Below are 10683 nucleotides of genomic sequence, written 5' to 3'. Positions count from 1 at the left end.
GTTAATTGGCAACAGGTCAGTAACATGATTGGGTATAAAAAGAGCATCTCAGAGAGGCTGAGCCTTTCAGAAGTAAAGATGAGGAGGTGGTCACCACTCTGTGAAAGACTGCACAATGAAATAGTGCAACAATTCATAACATTTCTCAAAATAAAATAGCAAAGAACTTTTGCTTTTCATCATCTACAGTACATAACATCATTAAAAGATTCAAAGAATCTGGAGAAATCTCTGTATGTAAGGGACAAGGTCAAAACGCAGTATTTGCTGGCCATCTTTGGGCCCTCAGGCAGCACTACATTAAAATGCATGAGCTCAGAAACACTTCTGAAAACCACTGTCTGTGAACACAGCTTGTCGCCGCATCCACAAATGCAAGTTAAAACTCTGAAACGCAAAGAAGAAACCATATATAAACTGGATCCAGAAACACTGCCACCTTCTCTGGGCCTGAGCTCATTTAAAATGGACTGAGGAGAAGAGGAAAAGTGTCCTGTGGTCCAACGAATCAAAATTTGAAATTCTTTTCGGAAATCATGGACACTGTGTCCTCCGGGCTAAAGACCACTCAGCTTTTTATCAGTGCACAGTTCAAAAGCCAGTGTTCATGATGGTACGGGGTGCATTAGTGCACATGGCATGGGTGATGTGCACATCTGTGAAGGCACCATTAATGCTGAATGATATATACATGTTTTGGCAACATATGCTGCCATCTAGACAACGTCTTTTTCAGGGAAGGCCTTGTTTATTTCAGCAAGACAATGTAAAACCACATTCTGCAGGTATTAAAGCAGCATTGCTTCATATTAAAAGAGTCCGGGTGATAAACTGACCTGCCTGCAGTCCATACCTATCACTACTGATAACATCTGGCGCATTATGAAATGAAAAATACGACAAAGGAGACCCTGAACTGTTGAGCAGCTGAAATCCTGTATCAAACAAGAATGGGAAAACATTCCACTTTCAAAACTACAGCAGTTGGTCTCCTCAGTACCCAAACGCTTACAGAGTGTTCTTAAAAGAAGAGGTGATAAAACCCAGTGATAAACATGCCCCAATCCCAACTTTTTTGGAATGAGTTGTTGGCATCAGATTTAAAATGGGCATATATTTAAAAAAAAAAAAAAAAAATTCTTTTTGACTCTATTATCTGCTTCAGTCCACTGCTTCTCCCATAATCCCACTGCCATCTCATGAACTAAACAAACAATTTATCATATCCCAATAACAAAATTTGATTATAAAATGAGTAGCTTGTGATTTTCAGTAAATGTCATGAGTTGCTTGCCATAGGATGCATGTACAAGTCCAGTACAGCACCAACACTTGTCCACTACTCAGTTTAGTCATCCTTCAAAAGAGTTTAATAACACTGAGATTAATAACTGGCTCATCACAGTGATTTATCAGTCCATTCAGGCTTTAGCAGAAACTCCAGTGTTTGTAAAGAAGCTATTGTTTGAGTTCTTCGTTACAGTAAGTCCTTATTTAAAAATGGTATATTTAAAAAAATATTTTAAAATGGTATATTTTTTTAATTTAGTGGATAAGTATTCCGAAAGTATTCTCCTAAAAAAAGTATGAGTACAACTGTATTCTAAATACCGCCTTTACAACATGTAACCTGGACTGAATAGAGATGCTTAAATGCTGTATTCTGAATATGTGTTCCTAATACATTCCAGTACATTGTCATCGTGTTACATGTTTATATAAACACAACTAACACGTGTGTTACGGGTACTTTCTCAAGGGGGCGTGGCCTGGAGCATCTTGCAGTCTTCTTGTGGGACGCAGTTGGATGCTGATGTCAACAGTAACTAAGCGCGTGCATTCCGCCACCAGGGGGCGTCATGGTTCTGTTTACCCCACGTGTCAAACTTTTCGCTCGCTCGCGCTCTCTCTCTCTCTCTCTCTCTCTCTCTCATTACATTACCAGCTCTGCTCCTCCTCGTGCGTATCTCTACCTGTATGCGCGCGAGGGTCACAGATCGTGTGTCCCCCCTTCTTCCTCTTTCTTTTTCACACTGCGCTGATGGAGCCGCTCGAGCCCGTCAGGAACGGTGCCTCGCGCCCCGTCAGCCTGTACGGGGAGTTCTCGGTGAAGGGGGTCCGGCACGCCGTCAGCCTCTCAGAACGCGAGCTCACCGTCCGCAGGCTCGCGGGGAGCAGCAGCAGCGGCGGGAAACCGGCCGCCACCGTCTTCAGCCTGGCGGACTGTCTCGGCTGCCGGGCGCACCTGGAGGAGCAGCAGGAAGGGCAACACGAGGAAGGGGAGGATGTTGGTGAGCGCGCGGACTCGAGCGCCTACTTCTCGGCGTATTTCTACCCGCTCCGGCGGCGGCGGCGCTGGGCGGGCGCGGGTCTCGTGCGACACCGCGTGGAGCATCGGTTCCGCGTAAGCGCGAGCGGAGACCCGCGCGTCAACCTGGAGGAAGCGCGGCGGTGGGCGCGAGCCATACGCGAGGGTTCCGCCCGGAACCGGCCACAGAGGACAGGTAAGAGCTTCCGGTTCTTCTTTTTTCCTGAATGTTTTAATGTTTGGAAAAGTTTATTGTTGATGATTTATGCTAATATTATGCAAATGGAGAAGTTTTTATCAGGCTTATAAGGACTGAACTGTTTAAAGTTACACACTAAAATAAATGGTTCTTCAAGGGTTCTTTAGTCAAGGCAGTTGTTCTAGGTAGAGTTTAGAGTTCTATATAGAACCTTTTTGAAAAGGGTGTTGCTGTAGTTACGATTTCAAGCTTGTAACAATAGAAGAACCCTCTTTGGTACTACATAGCACCCTTTTCAAAAAGATTCTATGTAGGACAATACACAACACATTCTCCATCAATCTGAAGAACCGTTTCACCATACAAAGATCCCCTTAAGCATGAAATGGTTCTATATAGAACTCATGGTTCTAAGTAGAACAGTTACCCACCTAAAATAGATGGTTCTTTAAAGGTTCTTTAGTCAAGGCAATTATTCTGGTTAGAACTATGAGTTCTGTATACAACCTTTTTGGAAATGATTCTATATTGCACCAAAAAAAAGGGTTTTGCTGTAGTTACAATTTCAAACTTGTAACATAAGAAGAACCTTTTTTGGTGCTGTATAGAATCTTTTTCAAAAAGGTGCTATATAGAACCATCTACAACTCATTCTCCATCAATCTGAATAACTATTTTACCATGCAAATAATTATTTAAGCATAAAATGGTTCCATATAGAACTCATGGTTCTATATAGGACCATGGCCCTTATAGAACCACATATTTTAAGTGTGTAGCTGTTCTTTAGCTGTGTCATCACACAACGTAAAAGTATCTTTAAAATGGAAGTAGCCTTAATAAGTCTAGAAAGCTGTTCTGACTTTAATGTTTTAACTGTGTCTAGTATTAGTTGAGAAGTGTTTCAGAATCCTGTATGTAATGAGAAAGTTTTTGTATCAGTTTTCAAACAATGCATGAGTTTTTTTTCTTGCTTTTCCATTGTTTTCCTGCAGATAATGAGATGGCACTGTACCAAAATCTGCCAAAGATACTAAGCTTTAAAATAAGCAATTTTTAGCACTTCACATTTTTTAGTTCTGCACAATGCAGTCTTTAACCCATGGCTTGCCACCGGCAAAACTTTATTACACACTTGTATAACCTAAAAATAGCTCAGCCAGTTTGCATTAAAGTCCCCGTAGTTACTGAGTGATAAGCCTAAGTACGTAATAAGGGGTCAATAAAAAGTCATTCAGAGTGGTTTGGTGTGAAATACTCAACTCTAGAGAAACTTACAGAGTCAGAATTGTTCACAGTGGCCATGATAGGAACCAGACCCCCACCTCTAAAATCGCCCTCACAGAAAGTTATTACATGAAATGTTGATATGAATGCACTGCCTGATGCCTGAGACATTGTTTTATGATAGTTTTGAGAAAATCTTGGCCTGAAACAGATATTTAAAGATGCATTCATGGCTGAGTGGTCCATGCAGGGTGTTATAAGGCAAAGTAGTCCCCAAAGAAAACTTACTTTTATTGAATTACCTGCTATTTTGCCATCATCAACATTACATCTAAAACCTCTGAAGACACAAGTAGGTTCACTGCTTAGTTTCTCTAGAACGCTGCACTCTGAAAAACCTGATTTCATTATGCTGAACTTCATCATAAAATCAGTGGATTTCCCCTTTAGTAATATCTTGAAGGCTTTGGGTTTGTAAGCGAAGCAAAAGTGACCAGACATCCTTCTGCAGATCAACCTACATGCAGTTCTGTTCTCACACCTGATCCAATTATTCAGTCTGCTTGTAATTAAGTTAACAGATCATATGTGTTAGACATGGGCTGGATTTGGTCTACAGGTAGGTTGACGGTTGTTGACCTTTAGTTTAGTCCCAATTCCATTCTGCTACACCTAATCCAGCTAATCAACTTTCAGTAGACCTAGTTGGAGTGTGTTGGATTTCGGGCTGGAGCTGCTTTAGGCTTATAACACAAAACCTGTTGCTGACAACAAAATAACATTAAGAAAGTTAGATATTTGGTTTCAACAGTAATGTAAAAGAGTGTTCCTTGTACACTATGCTTAATTTCACTAAATGACTCTTGTGTTTGTCTCTAGGGACGTTTCAGGTGTAGTTAATTCCAAAAGGCCTTCAAGTCAAAACCTCTTGTCCAGCCTCACAATGGAAGAAGACAAAGACCGTGAAATTGTACACCTGTGTTGATGTAACTGGTTTGTCTGTGTGAGGTTGCGGGTGGTCCGGTGTTAGTTCAGCTTTTCAGCCCTAAGTGTGGGGCCCATAATTGATTCATTAGGGATATTTATTTATTATTTAGAAGCTTTGGCTTTTTTTAAATCACAAAAAATTTAGCCTAAACTGCAATAAATGTAATCAGCAGAGGCATTTAGATAGGACGGTTAATGTTAAGATGTGGAAAATGTTAGTTTTAGTTGAATGCATTGTAAATTCATGTGAAGTGATTTTAAGAATGAGTTTTCAGGTACTCGTTCTGAAAGCCAAAGCATATTCAGGCACAAGGTATTCAGGTAGTCATTAGGAAATTCCAACAAGTATTCAGGTAATGGTTTGGAAATACCAATGGGTATTTAGATACTTGATTGGAGATACCAATGAGTATTCAAAGCCTGTGAAATGCTATTTAAAAATATAAAGAATACACAGATATGACAAGAGTTTAATATAGTAGGCATGTAACTATACACCATATCAAATTATTCCAAATTGTTTCACACAGTATAAAATTGTATCATAACTAGCATGTTAGCTTTTGTCTCAGCTTGGGGCTACATGTAAAATTGTGGCTAGAGCATTAGACTACAGACTATAAAGCACCAGCTTTTGTTTCAGACTAAGGTTTGATGTCACGACAACTAGAGAACTAGAGTACAATTAGCATGTGATAAAAGCAGCAATGACATCAAACATTGTGACATCTATCATGACAATTAGTCGTAACAGAAACATGACATTGTTATATTACTGAACAAAATCTGTTATGCCAGTTCATGACAGCTTATAAAACCTGCTATGATATATTTGTCAATGTTATGAAGCATGGTTTAAGTAAATGGACAAGAATAGCTAACATGCTTAGCTAAAAACAGTTGTAGTAGCAGTATTTAGCAATCATGAGGCCTGAATTTCGTCTCTGCTGTTATTCATTTTCACAGAACACGTACGGTTTGAGGCAAGTGTGTAATGTTCAAGGCATGCAGTGTGCACTGTGCTCAATGGTGTGGTGTGAAGGGTCGTTCGACTTGATTTTTTCCCTTGAACTTAGCTAGCTGCCAAGGCCCCCTGAGCTGAATCACCTGCATGGCTAAACTGGATTTGGGCTAGACTGCTGTAGTTCCTGTCATGTTCCTACACCGTGAAATCTCACAAACCAAACCCGTAAAAGCAATTTCCTTTATATGTCTTTAGTAGACAATTCCATCATCTTGGAATTGTGCAATATCCTCTTGTCTAGAGCTGTGGAATACATCCAGTCGAGCCATATAAACAGATCTGTGGCAAAATAATCTTTCCCATCTGTAATCCCTAAACCACTATGATGTGAGATTAAGATTTCAAAAAGGCTCCACTGGTTCATTTCATTTGATGGCTGGTGTCTAATCAGTGCCCTGCTGGGTCACTGAAGGACAAGGTCAGCGCAGTATCCTGCTCTTTATCTGCCGCTATTGAGTATTATTAATCAACAATAATCTGTAGATTCGCTGATACAGATGCAGAACACAGTGGCTGTAGATGACAGTATCAATACTTCCAAACCTGCTGTTTCTTTTTGAGAATACTTACATATAAAAATGTGTTTTTTCAACCAGGAGTTTTAAATATATTAGTTTGAAAGAAGCTGAACAAAAGGGGCTCCTGTGTAGTGAAGAAAGGGGGTAAAATAAAGGATAGGAACATACATAAATAGACATTACCTGGATATATTATATTATACCTAATATAGGTTATTTTAATTACTTAAAATCAGTAATTTCATGTGTAGCACAATTTTTACAACTATAGTTTGATGAATAAGCACATGTGGCCTTAGACAGAACAATTTAGCTGAGACTAATGCAAAAAACAGATTATGGCTTTGAAACAATTATCAGCATCCGACAGATTCTTACATTAGACTGGTATTTCAAACCGATATTTGGTGATGTGTTTATTTTACTCTGAAAGAACACAAGGTTTAGCTGATGTTGGTTTACTGCACTATTTTTTATTAATTTTGCTACAATGTTACATTTCTTCATAGTGCTAATTCATGTAGATTTAGTCCTAATTTCAACATTTATAACGATTTATGTATCAGAATCAGTAGATATTTACATGATCGCTATTGATTATTAGTTCTGGTCCACCATTTCCTTATCGGCTCATCGCTGGTATTTATCAGTCTTCACTGTAGATTCCATTTTTATGTGCTCAAGAAGACTTAAAACTGTCTGTATTGGTACTGGGACACTAGATTTGGTATTACTTGGTATTGTTGTAAAGAAGAGCCCTATGTTCCTAGGACTATATGTTCCCGGGGTTCTATGTTCCCAGGGCCCTATGTTTCCAGCGCTCTATGTTAAAAGGGTCATATTCTTCAGGGCCCTATGTTCCCAAGGCTCTATGTTCTCAGGGCCCAATGTTCCTAGGGTTCTATGATCCCAGCACCCTATGTTCCTAGGGTTTTATGATCCCAGCACCCTATGTTCCCTGGGCTCTATGTTACCTTGACTGTATGTTCCCTGGGCTCTATGTTCTCATGGCCCTATGTTACCAGAGCTCTATGTTCTCAGGGCCTTATGTTCCCTGGGCTCTGTGTTCCCTGAGCTCTATGTTTCCCGTTCTCTGTGTTCCCTGAGCCCTGCCCTATGTTCCCAGGGCTCTATGTTAGCTCTTTATGTGATCCATCATACCGCAATCTGATGCATTAAGGGAATCTGTGAAGGGGTTCCCAAGGTCATGGTTAACATTGTGGGTTCATTAAAGGTCATACAAGATGAGGATTTTTCAATATGGACACATTTTCAAAAAAAGTTCAAATAAAATTATGACAAACATTTAAATGCTGCTTATCAAGGAATAGATTCTTATTCTTGTTAGCTGAAATGTTCAGTCAGAGTGTGTTTTAACAAGGTATATATATTTATATATATATAAATAATATATTTGAAAGCAAAAAGTACATAAGCCTAACGTTAGATTTTACTATGGTTGAGGCAGCGTGAGAATATGGAGCTATTTCCCTTAAAAATTTCAGTGAGACAACACAGGGCACTGGGAATACTGGACACTGAATATAGGGCCGTTTCAGAAATTACAAAGAGGGACCACAGGGCCTGGGGAACATATATGAGCCCAACAATACAAGTGATCGTTACTAACTTAGACCTATGTTGCCTTCACAAACTGTACCGTGCTACAGAATAGTGTTTGACAAAGTGTCAGACTGTTGCTGATTTCAAGCATGTTTAGTGCTGAGGTCATCGTGATGTGGTCGACGTGTGGCTTTGCTGCTGACGGATGGTCAGCATGCTTCAGCTGTTGCCTACGTGGACCAAAGAATGCACTAAAATGAGCTCTAGGTCAGGGCTGTCAGAGCTGGAGGCTCCTAGCACTGCTCCCAGGGCCCTATATTCCTTAGGATATGTTCCTAAGCTTATATGTTTCCAGGGCCATGTGTGCTCTTTAAATGATCCATCATAACTCAACTGAGACATTAAGGGAATCGGTGGGTTCCAATGGTCATGGTTAACATCATGGGGTCATCAGAGCATGGATTCCGAACACTTAGTGAACTAAAACTCCTTTAACCTTTTGTATTTTGTCGTACCACAAAAATTAACATCTAAGCTTAAAGGAATAGTTCAAAGAACACTCAAAGAACCTTTTGCGTAATTAAAGGCTTCTTTGCATCATTAAATGGTTCTTCAGACTGATGGAGAATGTGCTATAGATGGTTCTGTATAGAAGCTTTTTTAAAAAGGGTTCTATATAGCACCAAGAAGGGTTCTTCTATTAATACAAGCTTGACATCATAACAATAGCAGAACCCTTTTTGGTGCTATGTAAAACAAAAGACATTTATATGTTCCTATATATTTATATATACTTACAAGGTTAGAGTATTTAACCCTCAACAAACTGGGGAACCTGTCGTTATTTTGGTCATGATGTCCTCCTGTAACGATCTGATCTAAGATCAGTATCTTATCACCCCAATCTATACCTCACCATTCATACAGGAAAGCACAAAACTGCTGTTAGATCTGTCAACAGTGTCATACGCGTGAAGGGAATCGGAGCGAGACATCTCTGCCTATCTCTCTTTATGTCTTACTTTTAATCAAACACTTTGTCTGTCTGAGCATAATGCAACAGTTTGGACCTTGTAGGTCCCTGACCTGGAGACAGCCCTGACCTTCTGTAGGTCAGTCCAAATGACCCTATGGCTGCAGTGGACGAGGACTGAAGCTAGAAGTGTTTGCAAACATCAGTACATACAAAACAGCAAAATCCTCTTTTATCTTCTGATGACCAAAATAAGCCTATTTGCTTTTGTAAATCTCACACTGATATCATTGTCTTAAAAGAGTTCTAGATGCAAAATGTTCTAATGTTGCTGAAATAATAATCTCAGATGTGATTCAGATTTGCTTGTCTATTTTCTGCTCTAAAGGGTCTCAAATGAGCCTCGAACGATATTTCCATGATAACTGAGAAGCTCCTCTTACTTTTAGGAGAACAGTGTAGTGAATATAGTGAACAACATTGTTACTGAACCTCATATTTCTAAAGTAAAAACTTTACAGGAGAAGGAAAAACATTCTTAACTGTAATGTCTGTTAAAATATTTTTAGATTTTATTACAAGTAATTTGGAACCATTTATCATGAAATGTTGACACAATGTAAAGCTGATGTTTTCAAATTATGTAAAAATGTCTTAATTATTGTATATTTTATATGCAATAATAATGTTCATACGCATTAAATACAATTGCATATAATGTTATGTATACTTAAATAAACAAGAACTACTATAAGAACCTAAAGGTACTAAAGGGTGTGGGTTCGATTCCCCGGCCGGGTGACCAGGGTCCTTTCTGTGTGGAGTTAGCATGTTCTCCCCGTATCTGATAGGTTTCCAGTTTCTTCCCACAGTCCAAAAACACGCAGTCAGGCAAGCTGGAGATGCTATTTATTTTTTTTTTAAACACGGTTACAAGGTTTCGTTATGTGAGAAATAAAATATTTCCTCAGGTTGATGACTCACGTTAGCACACAGGATAATGACTCAGGGATCACTATATGACAGGGCGTTTTAGAGCAGGAATGCCCGCCTCGCTTGAGGAGGCCTACTGACCTGCAGAGCTCAGTTCCAGCCCTTACATGACTACATAATGTTAAGCTGCGGAAGACCAAGATTAGCTGGATCAGCTGTGGAGGATTAAGGGTGGAGTGAAATGTGGCAGGACAGGTAGAGCTCCAGCAGCAGGTTTGGCTACTGTTAGTTTTAAATGATGTATGAAGTACTGTACAGGTGCCATTATTTTAATATGGAGAGGCAGATCAAACATGATCATTAACAGAGCTTGCAGTGCAGTAAGAGCAGATTAACTGTGAACTGTAAAAATAACCCCAGGTTGTATCAGTCCCATGTGAATTGACATGTTTGTAAATATTTTATTGTAGCCTATGGTTTTTCTTAAAGGGGAATTCTATCCATTTTTTCTGCTACATGCAGTTGTTAAGATGGAAACAGAGTCATTCAGAGTGGTTTGTTGTGAAATGGGTGATTGTAGAGACTTCCTTACAGTGGTGTTGATAGGAACCAGGGGTCACCATGTCTACAGCACACATATAGCCATTTTAATTACTATCCAAAACTACCAGTGAACCTACACATGTCTTCTGAGTGTTTATATGGAATGTTGATGATGGTAAAATAGTGGAAAATATTTTAAAAAGTACATTTTCTTTTAGAATTATGAAAATGGGTGTACTTCCCCTTTAACATGAGCAGGGAAGTGCACTAAAAGATCCCTTTTGATTTCAGGTTGAAATGAGAAGATCTGCTATAGGCTGCTGTGTAGTGCTTGGTGTCGGGGGTTGATATGTAGCGTTTTGTGCGGCCGTCATGTTTGGTGTACGTTTATGGGCGCGCTATAAAGAG

The 10683-nt window shown here is 39.5% G+C and overlaps 1 protein-coding gene across 1 annotated transcript in view; it reads left to right on the top strand.

The window, feature by feature from the left end:
• Positions 1-1955: 1955 nt before the first annotated feature.
• Positions 1956-10683, top strand: part of LOC118807948 (sphingosine kinase 1-like) — a 39010-nt gene continuing 30282 nt past the window's right edge. The window contains exon 1 of the mRNA XM_036570154.1: positions 1956-2504. Within this exon, the coding sequence (XP_036426047.1) occupies positions 2042-2504 (463 nt within the window). The 5' untranslated portion in view covers positions 1956-2041. The remainder of the gene's footprint in view (positions 2505-10683) is intronic.

This window comes from Colossoma macropomum, unplaced genomic scaffold (assembly GCF_904425465.1).
Source record: "Colossoma macropomum unplaced genomic scaffold, Colossoma_macropomum, whole genome shotgun sequence".
NCBI classification, from domain to species: domain Eukaryota; kingdom Metazoa; phylum Chordata; class Actinopteri; order Characiformes; family Serrasalmidae; genus Colossoma; species Colossoma macropomum.
The sequence above is the reverse complement of the archived record's forward strand: the minus strand, read 5'-3'. Positions and strand labels throughout refer to the sequence as shown.